The 15,744-nt window shown below is 39.1% G+C and overlaps 1 protein-coding gene across 1 annotated transcript; it reads left to right on the forward strand.

Moving 5' to 3' along the window:
• Positions 1-2,660: 2,660 nt before the first annotated feature.
• haus8 (HAUS augmin like complex subunit 8) lies at positions 2,661-9,632 on the forward strand. Its single transcript, XM_061888274.1, has 10 exons — positions 2,661-2,811; positions 2,966-3,033; positions 5,182-5,237; positions 6,778-6,904; positions 7,000-7,110; positions 7,178-7,281; positions 7,349-7,507; positions 8,195-8,336; positions 8,423-8,564; positions 9,428-9,632. The coding sequence occupies exons 1-10, from the start codon at positions 2,747-2,749 to the stop codon at positions 9,555-9,557; spliced, it is 1,104 nt and encodes a 367-aa protein (XP_061744258.1). The 5' UTR covers positions 2,661-2,746; the 3' UTR covers positions 9,558-9,632.
• The last annotated feature ends 6,112 nt before the right edge of the window (positions 9,633-15,744 follow it).

Here is a 15,744-nt window from a genome sequence, read left to right on the forward strand (position 1 = left end):
GCCAACACTCCTCGTCTGCATTATTCATAAATTGACAGACAACACATATACTCTGCTGCTTCACAGGCCGCTGGATGTAGCCGGCAAAGTATTCCCATGCTAGCTAGCCGGTCTAGCAAGCACCCGTCATTCAGTCCAAAACGGCCCGATCTATCCACATCCAGAATTGTCTGGCGGTCGTAAGTGATCCCGGAGTGACCACGCTGTAAGCCAGCCATGAAATTTGCAGAATTGTCCGGTATTTTTGCCAAATGTTCCATCTTTACCAAGAGCCCCTCGACGCCGAAGCAAATCCGGGCGACGCCGTCTTGTTAAGAAAAGGCGTTAACAAAATAAAAGCATGTAAAAAACAACCGCAAATGTGCGATAAAATAATTGTCGGCGTTAATAGATTGATGAGTTAACTCATAATTAACGCATTAATTTGCCCACCCCTAATATATATCTATCTATATATATATATATATTTCATCCTAGCCTCTGGTGAGGGCGGTCGCATTCTCCGTTCCCTCCTTCCCTGCTTGCTCTATTTGTCTTTGTCCTTGTCTGAACTTTTTAAAAGCCTCTTTTTTTGCGCTCTCCTCTAATCCAAATTTCAATATGAATATGATCAGCTGGACTCTTGACGCTATTGACAGTCTTTTTGACAAGAAAAAGAGGTTCGGGGGAGCCTGGCTGCCCTGATGGAACCATCGCTGCGGGTTACGTGCGGGACTCCTGGAAATCATGGAGGATCATGTGCCTCTCAGCTCTTTCAATCGAGGACGTCGAAGACATCTACCTATTTGGAGCTGTGATCACGGGGCACTTGCTGATTGGGCTGGGCATTGCTCTGGTGTATCGACAAATTCGGAAGACGATAGCAGCCACTCAAGGGGCCCAACAGCTGTTCAACGCAATGGAAGGATTGGGTCGGGCTGTGGGAACACAGACTTGTGCGATTTCTGAGTTGAATCGCAAAATGGATCTCATCTTGGAAAAGTTTGCAGAGAATTAATAATTAATTGGAACTAAAAGAGGTCCAGCATGGACAAGCAGAGAAGACAAGTCAATATTTTGTCTTCTCGAAGGAAAACAACTTTTTATCTACGATTTGGACTCCCTGAATGGCCTTGGCATAGAGCAGGCTGTTCTGAAGAAAATCTCCCGAAGACTTCTCGAAGATAGATGCTTTTGACCTTCCTTTTTGTCAACAATATCTGTGGCCAACTTTATCGGCCTCAGCCATACAAAAACACTTCACCTCTCCCGAGTTAATTGGGCATGCGCACACACATGACACCGACCCTTAAATCAACACCCTCACCAACGCTTATCTCCTCTGGGGTTGTGAAATTGCCGAGCGGCGCTACAGAGCGAACAGCGGTCCTGCGCAAACCCAACCCTCCCTCTGTTGCAAGTAGGTGTGATATATGTATGTTTAATGTGTGCCATGCTATGTGAGGTTTTTTTCCTTGGACTCTGCTGAGGGGCTAGCCTTGGACTGATATTTTTTTACCCCCCCCCCCTTTCCTAATGTCACCCTTTTCTTATCTTTTTAAGGAGCGCTGTAACCGGCTGATCCGTCGGCGGTCTCGTCTCGTCCCCCCCCTGTAACGTATGTCTGCTCTTAGCGGGACTGTGCCGAAAATGTAATTTCAGTTCTGATGTGTCTTGTACATGTTGTAACGGACAAATAAAAATGATTCTGATTCTGATTCTGATATATATATATATCCATCCATCCATCCATCCATTTTCTACTACTTATCCCTTTGGGGTCGCGGGGGGTGCTGGCGCCTATCTCAGCTACAATCGTATATATATATATATATATATATATATATATATATATCTTTATTTTTTAACTCGGGACTTCCCGCGGGCCGAATTTTGGACGCTGGCGGGCCAGATACGGCCCACAGGCTGTAGTTTGGGGACTTTGTCCTAGTTGAAACATAAATTACATCAACCATTTATTTATAAGAACTTTAGTAGTTGTATTTATTTTTATATGTCTAAAATGTACTACGTGTTTATTATTTGTTAACTTCCTTATGGTATATTTATTTATTTATTCACTGTTCTGTTACAAACAGAGAACAAAAAATGGGATAAAACTGCTATAATACACACAAAAAAGGGGGGGCGGGGGGATTAAATAAAGTCTGGCGCCAGCGCCCCCCGCGACCCCGAAAGGGAATAAGCGGCAGAAAATGGATGGATGGATGGATGGTTTTTCCTACTTTTTTTCAGACGTGCTGTAATGAACCAACTGGAAATATGTGATATGTTACATTGTAATTGTATTTTATGCATGTTCAAAATAACTGAAATGAACTAACTCACATTAATTCAGCGACACAATCCATTAAAAAACAATAATTTAAAATTTGTGTTGTTGTTTTTTTAAACAAACTGATTAAACGTGCATGCACCTGGGGATAGGTTGACTGGCAACACTAAATTGGCCCTAGTGTGTGAATGTGAGTGTGAATGTTGTCTGTCTATCTGTGTTGGCCCTGCAATGAGGTGGCGACTTGTCTTGGGTGTACCCCGCCTTCCGCCCGATTGTAGCTGAGATAGGCGCCAGCGCCCCCCGCGACCCCGAAAGGGAATAAGCGGTAGGAAATGGATGGATGATTAAACGTGCACGCGTTAAAAAAAACGCTTTCCAGGACAAAATAAGCGGAACCTTTACGTCGCTCTTGTTGTTTCCCACCGGAGTATAAATCTGACGCTCGAGGCGGGTTCGTTCAAACACAACATGGCGTCCAGAAGGAGAACACAAATGCTGAGCGCTCAAGAAAATCCCCTTGCAGATGCGAAAAGGTAGACGTTCAGGGTTTTTGTGTTAAATATCTGAAAGAAAGTGAATTTAGATGATATACTGTGCGTGTAAAATAATGCTAGGAAAGAGAGAAAATAGCTCGGCTGTCAATGTGTAACGTAGCTAATACAGTTTATCCATATGTTATTATTCCAGCTCCAAGAGTGGGAACGACGCAAGTAAAGCCAGCAAGAATGAAACTGAGAAAAAATCCGGTGCGAAATGTAAGTGTTCATAATAAAATGACTTGGGTTCTACGCTAAATCAAAATGTATGAATTTCAGTCGCAGGGCATTCAATCGATCACAACTGGACTGTTTGGTTTGTCTTAGAAGACGTTTAGTTTCAACAATTAGTGCTCATAGACTTCAAGTTAAAGTACAAATTAGGGCTGGGTGATATGACCTTTTTTAAATATCGCGATATTTTTAGGCCATATCGTGATATACAGCTCGGTATTTTGCCTCAGCCTTGAATTAACACTCGATACATACAATCACAGCAGTATGATGATTCTATGTTTCTACATTAAAACATTCTTGTTCATACTGCATTATTATATGCTCATTTTAAACTTTCATGCAGAGAAGGAAATCCCAATTAACCTTCGTCTTGTGTTAGGGTTGGCACCGACCCGTTTTAGTTTTTAAATGCATAAAAACACCACATTTATTTATTTTTTTGCATCAAAGATTTTTGACTTTGTCAGGAACCTCTTTGTCGACAAAATAAAACATTTTAATTTTTTTCACCAAATTATAAAATGCTCTGGTAGAAATTATGCCCTTGGTGTTGTAAGGGTCGGTTTCGACCCAGTTATAAAAATAAGATAATAAAGCAATGATAAGAGCCAAAACTGAACACACTGACAGCCAGCTCCTCTCCCAATCATGTGAGCTTTAGTGGATTCTCATTTTACCTTGTTATCCTAAAAATGAGCTGCATAATAGGAAATCAAATGTGGTAGGTTCCTGTGGACGTTATCTCCTTGTGTTGATTTTTTTTTCATATGGCATTGATCTGGAAATAGTTGCTTCGGCATTTTCTTAGTGTGGCACCGAGCGGACATGTTGACATGCAGAGTTTCGAGCACTCTTCATTCTCTAGCGGGTGAATTTTCAAATGATGCCACAAATTAGCAGTGCTGCTACTTTTTGTAGCAATGCTTTTGCCGCATAATTGTTCAACATATTCCCGCCTGGAGCCAAACCCCCGCAACGATGGACCCCGTGCTGTTTTTCTTGGGAATGAATTGTTCCTCCATTTGTTACCAGATTCGCACCTTCTTTCTCTCGTATTACCACTCGCAACGTACCGTTAGCACCACAGCTACTGTTACCCATGTAGCTACCTCTCTGCTCGGAGAGGGCGTGTGGCGTTGCACACGTTACTGTATGTGACTTATGTAAGAAGGTGCGCTTGTTTTAAGTCCCTGTGAGAAGGAGAGACAAGAAATAGTGGGAAACGCATGTAGTGTAATGCCCGCAGCGAAAAGCAACTGTGTGAGAACGTATACTCGAATATCACGATATTATCATTTTCTATATCGTACTGAGACAAACCCGCGATACATCGAGTATATCGCCCAGCCCTACAGAGAACGGTTTTGAAGGTATTTATTGGTGGCAGGGAAGCCCTGTCGTTATCCAATATGTCGGCTGTTCTGTTTTGGATTTCCCAGCATCTCTCTCATCAGCGTCACGGGTTGATTTTGATACGAGTGGTTGAAGTAGCACGTCATTCAAAATAACGGACAAGTGGTTTATCCAATCACGTACAATTTTTTTTTTTTTTACAAGGCCCTGCCTTCTGAAATACATCTCCAATTGAGGAGTCCCAGATCCTTGTGTGGCGCTCAGTGAACTACAAGGATCTGGCGAGAGTCAGGTTATATAGTTTTGCGGCTAGTGCCAAAACCGCAAATATTTATACTCCAAAACTAGGAGTGTGTGCCTGGGCAAGGATGGTTTCGTCCTATCGTAGTGAGAAAAACAAATGCTTTGTTGTAAATGAGCAATCCTACTGTCAAAGCCAACGAAAGTCGTTGAGGTGTAATTTCCCCTCGTTAGCATTGAGGTATTGTGTGGCAGAACCAGTCCAAAATAGTCGGAATCCCCCACCTAAGCGATCGATTGAATCTCCTGAGATAACAATGGTCTGAATGAATGCGAACATGCATAGACGTGTATAAATTTAAGACAAGTTTTGATTACAATTTTCTTGGTGGTTTTCCGTTTGTAAAATTGTATTTTAAACTCAACCTTAAAGTTAGACCCTAATCCTCAAATCATTTTAAAATGTATATGCATGACAACATTTATTCTGTCTCTAACCTGTAAATATTGTTTTACATTGACTTTTTCCATGTGCAGCAACTGTTGTTCAGTCTCGGTATATGCAGGCTGCTGACAGGTCATCACTTTCAAAGGTATGCCACACATTTTGATTTGTTTTATATTTGTCATGTATATTAATGGGGACCTGCACTCTCGTTTCAAATGTTGCCTATCATTCACAATCCCTATGTAAGACAAGAACATGTTTTTTTTTGTTTTCTGTGCATTCCAAGTCATAGAATACAAGGCGCTATCAATGCAGCTAATGGGAGTACACTATTCCGCCCATTAGGTCCTCTAAAAAAACATCCAAAAACTGCTATTAATACTTTGTATGCATCTCCTGATCTGAATAATAACAAACTATTAGCAATATTTTTATTATAAGTGCTACCGCTGACAAACTTTTTTAAGCCACGCTATGATCACAGAGAGGTAATTATATTTTGCCGCTATTGACATATTGGGCCTGTCGTTTTATTATCTTCGTAGTTTGTATATCTTGTTCAGCACTTAGCAATACTGCTGCATGATGTGAAGTGAATTATATTTTATATAGCGCTTTTTCTCTAGTGACTCAAAGCGCTTTACATAGTGAAACCCAATATCTAATGTTTACATATGAACCAGTGTGAGTGGCACTGGGAGCAGGTGAGTAAAGTGTCTTGCCCAAGGACACAATGGCAGTGACTAGGATGGCGAAAGCAGGGATCGAACCTGCAACCCTCAAGTTGCTGGCACGTCCGCTCTACCAACCGAGCTATACCGCCCCAATGGTAAGTGTTTCACTAAAGCTGGATCCGTTTAGCACAAAGCATGTACATTTAGTAGTTTAATCTCCTGTATAAAAAAATCTGGATCATCATTTGTCCCAAATTAGTCGCATTTATTCCACAGGCTGTCTGCCATGAGTAGTAGTGTTATTGTTTAAGGGAAAAGCGAACGTTGTGACCTTTTGAAATTATTACTCCGTCATAAGTTTAAAATGAGCAAAATCTGTAAATATTGCATGTTATTATGAATGTGCCCGTTACTACATTACATATATACTTACAGCTTGTATATAAAACACTGGAGGTTTTTGGATGTTTTTTAGAGCGCTTTATAGGCAGAATAAAGCAACTCCCATTGGCTCGATTGTTAGTTGACTTTTGCTAGCGTTAATTTACAAGTCATTAAAAAAAAATAAAAACTTTTGAGTGCTTGTCTCGTATAAGGATTGTGAACGATAAGCAAAATAAATAAAAAAAGTGAAGTTCTCAGAGTTTTCTGACTTGTTACATAAGGCCAAGCCTGGTCGGCATACCATGTTTTCTCTTCTCACTAAGTTCAGTTCAATTTGTTTATTTCGAACATGCATACGATACAATGTAATGCATCACATAATTAGTTGTTTCAGTACAGCATGTCCGAAAAGGAGTAGGAAGAAGTGAGCTTATTTAATCCTACCCCTTTTCATAACAAATGCAATTTTTCCCCATTTCCTTGTTCTCTGTAACAGAACAGTGAATAAATAAATAAAATAAATATACCAAAGTAAGTAAACAAATATTAAATACATAAGTTAGAATAACATACTATACAGTCATTCAATCTTTAATGACAATCCTGTGAATGCATTTCCTTCCACAGAGTAGCTCACTGAACAATGATTCTGTGAGTATTCTACAGAGACCCTCCTCTCCTAGACCCGGCGGGGTCAAACTCAAAGTGGGCACCCCGCCTCGATGCTCCATGGGCCCCCCAGCTTTTGGAAAGTGTATGTAATAAGTCTGAATATGTGTCGGAAGACTTAAATTCACAGCCTTGCTTGCTATGAATTGATTTGACATTTTTATAACCTCTCCCGTGCAGCTAAGATGTCACGTCAAAGTCAGCCTTCACTGCTTGAAAAGACAGTCCTGCAATCCACGTTTTCCGACGGACACTTTGGTCGGCCTGAGTTTGATATTTCAGTCATTGGAGGTAATCATCCTCTACATTTTGTATGTTCATAAAAAAGGGGAGTAGTTTCATTGTCAGTCTGCCTTAGGTAAAACGGTAATAAAAAGTGCAGAACAAGCTGAGTCGCTTCATGAAGATGAGAAGCAACTAATTGAGATGCAAGCATTTTTCCTTTCTTACCTCTCTGGGAAGGTGAGCACACCCAATTTTTAGTTTTCTGTTGCAGAGATGTCAGATATTTTGTTCCCTTTGACGGCAGATGGCGGCTAATACAAAAAAGCTTGAGGCTGAAGCTGAAGCGAGGTTACTGCAGAAGATGGAGGAAGAAGAGGTGCTACATACTGAGTTGATTGAGAAGAAGCGCAAGTACCTCCTCATGGAGAAGGAACGAAAGGCGACCGAGCTTCTGAATATGCAGGTCAGAAATACAATCAAAGCCTGAATGTTGTACTATTTTTTTTAAGTCTCGGAAATTACACAACGTGGTATTAGAGTGGTATTAGTCTGCCATTCTTAAATCCAATTTTCCTATTTGTACTACCAATAAAATCTTTTTTTTTTTTTAATGATGTTTGATCGATACCTATTTTCCAGAATGAAAACTTGCCGAACACACATCGATGTAGCTGAATCTAAGGAATATAAATTGATATGTTGATTAATCGTTTGTTACACCTCTAGTTTTCATCCCATTGATTCAATAAATAGATCCTAATTGTTAATCCGTGCATAATCTTTTAAGTTCCAAAATTATACAAATCTTTTAGAGAATAAACAAATTTTTGGAGTGTAATAATCGTGCATCAAAGTTGGAGTAGAGTAAGTTATCTTCTTTCCAATCCCTTTCAAGCAAAACTGGATCATCATGCTTACATACTGTACATTACATTTTCAATAATGTTAATTAATATTATGTGTTGTCTACCCTGTACTTTTTTGTCATTGCCTGAAATAAATGAATAAATGTAACTCTAAGAGGTTAATCGTGATTTGGATTGTTGCCCAAATAGCCCAGCCCAACGTCATATACAGCCGCAAATTCCAAAGCGATAAATTGAGCTTCTCTTTTCTCAAAAGTGTTTTACTGTCCTCTTTATTCCATCAGGTCCCTGCACTGAATCGTGTGGCTGAAATTGCCAAACCATTTACAAAATCTTACAATTCTTTCGCCTCTGCGGTCGACACAACTCTTCACGAGCTACCTGTCAAGAACTTCCACATTGACGGGGACGGGAAAGCGTTTCTTGGTTTGTAACACTTTTTAAAATTTTTTTTTGAACAATGAATATTCATCAACTAGCACATTTATGTTTTCTATGCACACTTAATGTAGGTAAAGCTGTAGCCTGTTTGAAGGAGAGCGAGGAGCTTCTGAGGGAGTGGACAGAGGAAGATTACAGAGACAACAGTGCAGCTGTTGAGTGCCTTCATTCCATGAAAAGTTCCTCAAAAGAAATGAGTCAACATTTATCCGGGTTGGTAAATTTATACAAATCAGACAAAAGATTACATCTTAGTTTAAAACAGTGGTGTCAAACATTCTGTACGCTAATTTTCGAACAGGTTTTATCTGGCCCGGAGGATGAGTTTGCTAAGTATAAAAACAAGCAGAAATTTTTTAATGAACGAAACTGATGCTCTACATGTGTCCACTAGATGTCGCAATAGCAATTCTTTGTCTTTGTAGATGATGCTACATGTTAAAAAAAAAAAAACACACGTTAATGCACCAGTCGAGAAAAATGAGCAAACTACATAAATAACATCCTGTAATTTGATTTTGATATAATGTTTTAATCTTGATAAAATGAAAATCAACACCAATGAGTTGACTAATGAACATTACCACATAATTTATTCAGAAAGTATAAATACCGACAAATAAAGATAGCATACTATTAACCGCCACATGTAAGTGTTAAAAAAAAACATTGTGAATCGTCCATTTTCAGAATGTTTGTTCTGTCTTTTAAACAAAAAAAACTTATCTGAAGTTCTCTTTTATTTTTTAATTTATCATGCCGAGATTTTACCAGTCCAGTCCACTTGGGGGTAGATTTTTCTCCATGTGGCTCCCGATCTAAAATGAGTTTGACATCTCTCGTTTAAAACGTATGGTTTGAAAAGTGGGAAGTTAAATTGCTTGAAATACTTACCTTTTTTCATATAATTGTATAAAGACAAAATATTTCATTAAAATTGACATGAATATGATTTTTTTAATTTGACTTTTAGTCATAAATTGCTGAAAGAAATGAATGTTGTGCATGCAATCTACTAGAATTTCATTTGATGTTGTGCTCCATTTTGACCAGGCTTTTCCCCACTGTGTTTTTAGGGCATTTTCAGAGCTGCAGGAGCTGTCATCACTGATATGCCGGCACACAGTCCAAGTCCAGCAAGCGGCAGAGGAGGAGCAACTTGGTGCTGCAAGATCTCTGGAGCTCTTCTGTCCCAAACCATTATGAACGTACCGCAACGTGGGATATTGAGTACAAGCACTTTAAAATTAATAAAATTGGGAAACCTTGTGTTACAAACAATCTAAGTATTTTTTTAAAAATCAATGAAATAATTATTAAGACCTCTTTAATGTATGTATAAGCACTAAGAAACAATAAACGAGGAATGTCAGAGTTAAGGCTCGCGGGCCAGATCCGGCCCGCGAATTAATGATTTAAGGCAGGGGTAGGGAATCTATGGCTCGAGAGCCAGATGTGGCTCTTTTGATGACTGCATCTGGCTCTTGGATAAATTTTAGCTGACATTGATTAATATGATAAGTAATGAATAATTCCACTTGTATTTCCATCCATCCATTTTCTACCGCTTTTTCCCTTTTTGGGGTCGCGGGGGGCGCTGGTGCCTATCTCAGCTACAATCGGGCGGAAGGCGGGGTACACCCCGGACAAGTCGCTGTCTCATCGCAGGGCCAACACAGATAAACATTCACACTCACTTGTAAGTACAGTGTTAAAAATAATGTTCAAAATATAAAACATTCTCATGCATTTTTAATCCATCCATCCGTTTTCTACTGCAACTGTTCATGAATTTGCGTTAATGGTAAGAAGTTATTTATTTATTATTGGTTAGTGTGGGGCTTGGCCTCCTGGGGTTCGTCAGACCACCAAAGACCGACATGAGAGCCTGTTTCAGGGTTACAATATTGTTTTATTTTTCGATAAGTCTCTCAGTTGCTTTCCAGCAATTGTATTTTAATCTTTCGTTTTCACTCGCGCTCTGGCTCCAGCCCCAACCCCATCTCTCCTCATGGCTGCTGCTTAAAACAGAGCGACAGATTATTAGATAACAAGGCCCAGGTTGGCCATCTACGCACCTGTCGCTGATTTCGAGGCCGGTCCTGGCACACCCTAATTTGCTGCAGGCCAGCAGGCCACGCCCTCTCCACAGTTAGCTCTAGAATAACAATATTATTACAAAGAATAAGAGACCTATTATACTATAATGTTGGTCTTAAAAATGCACGCGTTTCGTTTTGTTCAGTGTAAAAAAAAAAAGATTATATGGCTCTTACGGAAATACATTCTAAAATATTTGGCTTTTTGGCTCTCAGCCAAAAAGGTTTCCGACTCCTGATCTAAGGCCTCCGGGATGATATTTGATTAATATTAGAACCGACCTGCATGCCACAGCCGCCTGCTGCTGTTTTGCACGCACCAATACTCCATCAGTGTTGGCACTAGGAACTTTAAAAATGGGGTCCCACTATTTTGTGACCGTTTTGAAAACAAATGATAAATGTATGCATTATCCTGTTATATCTCACATTCTATATTGTGTTTTGGACAAAGCTTGTCAAAAACATTACTTAATTCATTTTTAAAAAATAATACAAAAGAAAACAAATCTTTATACATATGCAAATTTATTCAGTTATAAATATTAATTCACTTTCTTCTTTCCTTCCTGGTTCTAAACTTTACCGCTGCAGGTATTTTTTTTTCTCCATATTTTTATTGTAATATTTTCAGAATGTGTATTTCTATTTTTGGCCATAGTAAGACAAAGAAAACATCCTGAAGTTGTTTTTATTTTTTAGTTTTAATGCCATGATTTTAATAGTCCGCCTCGCGTTTACACAGATTTTCCTCCATGTGGCCTCTGAACTAAAATGAGTTTGACACCCGTGCGATAAAAAATTAAAGCTGCTAGCAGCACCGAGATGGCACTATCAGCCCTGTGCAACTCTGGTTTTACGTAAACTGGCATATGCGTTATTTTCTTACATAAGTATTGTGAATGAAAGTGAAAAAGTGCAGTTCTCCTTTAGGGCCCTTAAAAATACTATCTAATTGGGAATGATAACAAATAATGCTGCAAAGGCACAATTGAAACTATAATGATAGAATGTAGTGTTGCACGGCATACCACAAAAATATACAATACCTTTAACCTGAATTGACATACGAGGACCCCGACTTAAACAAGTTGAAAAACGTATTCGGGTGTTACCATTTAGTGGTCAATTGTACGGAATATGTGCTGTACTATGCAATCTACTAATAAACGTTTCAATCAATCAAAACCCAGGTGTGTAAAAGGTACGGCCCGAGGGCTGGATCAGGCCCGGGGACAGGTTTTATCCGGCCCGCGGGATGAGTTTGCTAAGTATACAAATTAACCAGAAATTGTTGAATGAAACAGCTGTTCTAAATGTGTCCACTAGATGTTGAAATAGCAATTCTTTGTATCTTTGTAGATGATGCTACATATGTACAAAATAAACCACATGATGTTAATACATCAGTCGAGGAAAATTGGCAAACTACATAAATTACGTCCTATAATTTGATATTGATATTTTATCTGGATAGATTGAAAATGAACACCAATGAGTTGACTGATGAACATTATCACATAATTTATTCAGAAAGAATAAACAATCAATCAATCAATGTTTACTTATATAGCCCTAAATCACTAGTGTCTCAAAGGGTTGCACAAACCACTACGACATCCTCGGTAAGCCTATATGGGCAAGGAAAACTCACACCCAGTGGGACGTCGGTGACAATGATGACTATGAGAACCTTGTAGAGGAGGAAAGCAATGGATGTCGAGCGGGTATAACATGATACTGTGAAAGTTCAATCCATAATGGATCCAACACAGTCGCAAGAGTCCAGTCCAAAGCGGATCCAACACAGCAGCGAGAGTCCCGTTCACAGCGGAGCCAGCAGGAAAACATCCCAAGCGGAGGCGGATCAGCAGCGCAGAGATGTCCTCAGCCGATACACAGGCGAGCAGTACATGGCCACCGGATCGGACCGGACCCCCTCCACAAGGGAGAGTGGGACATAGGAGAAAAAGAAAAGAAACGGCAGATCAACTGGTCTAAAAAGGGAGTCTATTTAAAGGCTAGAGTATACAAATGAGTTTTAAGGTGAGACTTAAATGCTTCTACTCAGGTGGCATCTCAAACTTTTACCGGGAGGGCATTCCAGAGTACTGGAGCCCGAAATGAAAACGCTCTATAGCCCACAGACTTTTTTTGGGCTTTGGAAATCACTAATAAGCCGGAGTCCTTTGAACGCAGATTTCTTGCCGGGACATATGGTACAATATCTTGTGCTTGTTCTGTTTTCAAACAAAGAAAACAATCTGAAGTTGTCTTTATTTTTTAAGTCATCGTGCAGTGATTTTACCAGTCGGGCCCACTTGGGAGTAGTAATACCATAAATTGATTAACGTTGAACTTATTCGGGTGTTACCATTTAGTGGTCAATTGTACGGAATATGTACTGTACTGTGCAATCTACCAATACAAGTTTCAATCAATCAAATCAATCAATCAAATATTTTTCTCCATGTGGCTCCCGATCTAAAATGAGTTTGACACCCCTGCCTTAACTGCTCATTGTCAACATTTTTCTCATTTATCAACACTGGGGTGGTGAAACTTTTTTATTTTATTTACAATTTTCTCAAATTATGGAGTGTTTGCGTTAGTAGTGGTTCTTAACCTTGTTGGAGGTACCGAAACCTACCAGTTTCATATGCACATTCACCGAACCCTTCATTAGTGAAATATACAAATAAATAAAAAATTCAAATTCAAGACAAAGTTATATGTTTTTAACCTTCCTCTTGTGTTAGCTTTCTGTTACCATCTCTTATGTTAACGGGTCGGTTTTGACCCATGTCTTAAATCAGCTGTAAAATACACTAAAAACAATTATCTATCATCCAATTTGTTTCTCATCTCTTGGTTACCTCGTTAGGTTTCCTTATCCTTGAAAATATTGGTTTTAATATTTTTGGTTTGGGCCATTGGGCCTTTTTTTGTCAGTATACCCCTCGATTTCAACTTTTAAAAATGGTAAAACGAACCTCAAGAGAATCATATAAATAAAAAAAAAGGTTGTTGTGTTACCTAACTATTACTAAGGGGTATTAGAACACATCTCTTAAATAAATGTGTTTTATTTATTTTTTCATTTTAAGAATTTTAACTATAGTAACAGTTACGGGTCAATTTCGACCCATATATATTTACTTCAAGAAAAAGGCTAAAACATTTTTTTCAGCAACAGAAATCCAAGATCAAACAAACAAACAACAACCAATCAAGCAAATGAAACCAAGAGAAATAGATTACTAGTTCCAAAACTAATAAAAAAACAAAATCAGTGTGGCAAAAAGTGACACTTTTAGTGTCCGTCTTTTATTTGTTTTTGTACAGGATAACAAGGTAAAATGAGAATCTACTAAAGCTCACATGATTGGGAGAGGAGCTGGCTGTCAGTGTGTTCAGTTTTGGCTCTTATCATTGCTTTATCATCTTATTTTTATAACTGGGTCGAAACCGACCCTAACAACACCTAGGGCATAATTTCTACCAGAGCATTTTATAATTTAGTGAAAAAAATTTAAATGTTTTATTTTGTTGACAAAGAGGTTCCTGACAAAGTCATAAAGCTTTGATGCAAAAAAATAAATGTATGTGGTGTTTTTATGCATTTAAAAACTAAAACGGGTCGGTGCCGACCCTAACACAAGACGAAGGTTAAATAAATGATAAACAGGTTGTACTGGTATAGCGCTTTTCTACCTTCAAGGTACTCAAAGCGCTTTGACACTACTTCCACATTTACCCATTCACACACACATTCACACACTGATGGAGGGAGCTGCCATGCAAGGAGCTACCCAGCACCCATCAGGAGCAAGGGTGAAGTGTCTTGTTCAGGACACAACGGACATGACGAGGTTGGTACTAGGTGGGGATTGAACCAGGAACCCTCGGGTTGCGCACGGCCATTCTCCCACTGCGACACATCATCCCCAATTTAGTAAAACTTTTGTATAGGGAACATATTCTAAGTAACAAAGACTTAATTTTGTCAAGATCTGTGGTCTGGATTATGTTTTTGTTAGTTTTTGGACTCTTAGTTCCTGTTTGCGCTCCCTTTTTTGTTTGGTTGCCATGCTGAATTATGATTTTCACCTGACTCTAGCGCACCCGTTTCTAATCAAGACCCTTATTCAAGCCTGTCTTTGCCAGGCAGTCGGCCTGGCGTCATTGCTTGTTTTCATGCGATACCACAGTTCACGTTGCTCGATTCATGCCGTGTCCACGTAAGTCTTGTTTACTTCTTGCCACAGTTTCGTGTTTGTTCGAAGCTGTCACGCCAAATTTCTTCTCCCTACACCCCCCCCCTCCCATTAACTTCCGGGGTCATGATTAATACAGACGTTTTGTTAACGCTATATTATAAAAATACAGACGTTTTGTTAACGCTATATTATAAAAATATAATGCTATATTATGAAAATACAGACATTTTGTTAACGCTATATTATAAAAACATTTTAAAAACTATTTACAAACACAAGCTATGGGATGACATAAGAGGAAACGTGACCCCGGAAGTAAATGCGTCATCCCATAGCTTGTGTTTGTAAAACATTTTTTTTTTTTTTTTATAATATAGCGTTAACAAAACGTCTGTATTTTTATAATATAGCGTTATATTTTATTAACATAGCGTTAACAAAACGTCTGTATAAATCATGGCCCCGTATGTAAATGGGTGAGGGGGGGGGAAGGTTTTTGTAGAGGGAAGAAATTTGGCGTGACAGAGCCATAGTTTATGTTTGTTTGTTTCATGCCACAGTTTTGTGTTTGTTTCACGCCATAGTTTTTTTTTTTTTTTTTTTACCTCATGCCCTGCCAAGATTTATCAAATTAATAAATATGTTCCTACCTGCAAGCCTTGTCCAGAATAGTCCGTTTGCATCCCGGGAGAACAAACCTCGCAGTAAGCTGCGACCCCTCCGTCATGACAGATCATAAGTCGGCATGGTAACCAAACAAAACAAGGGAGCGCAAACAGGAACTAAAATAGTCCAAAAAAATAACAAAACCATAATCCCGACCATGGATCATGTCAAATTTAAAATTATTTGGACACTACGGGAACATACTCTATGAACAGTCACCTTGTTCAAACAACAAAAGCAACACAGTGGATAAACTCAAAACAAATTACACACCTGCAAATCAGTCAGCTGTTGCCGATAGGGAGAAGTTTGTATTTACACAATGAGTCGAGATTGTTTTGACCTCCGCCGAACCCCTAGGGTTCGATTTTTTAAGAACCACTGCGTTAGTATCATTACGTCGAATGA

This window comes from Nerophis ophidion, linkage group LG26 (genome assembly GCF_033978795.1).
Source record: "Nerophis ophidion isolate RoL-2023_Sa linkage group LG26, RoL_Noph_v1.0, whole genome shotgun sequence".
In the NCBI taxonomy this organism is placed as follows: domain Eukaryota; kingdom Metazoa; phylum Chordata; class Actinopteri; order Syngnathiformes; family Syngnathidae; genus Nerophis; species Nerophis ophidion.

Coding starts and splice junctions, on each gene's coding strand:
- haus8 (XM_061888274.1), top strand. CDS start 2,747: ATGGCGTCCAGAAGGAGAACACAAATGCTGAGCGCTCAAGAAAATCCC. Junction 3,034..5,181: donor GAAAAAATCCGGTGCGAAAT/GTAAGTGTTCAT, acceptor TTCCATGTGCAG/CAACTGTTGTTCAGTCTCGG. Junction 8,337..8,422: donor GGACGGGAAAGCGTTTCTTG/GTTTGTAACACT, acceptor CACTTAATGTAG/GTAAAGCTGTAGCCTGTTTG.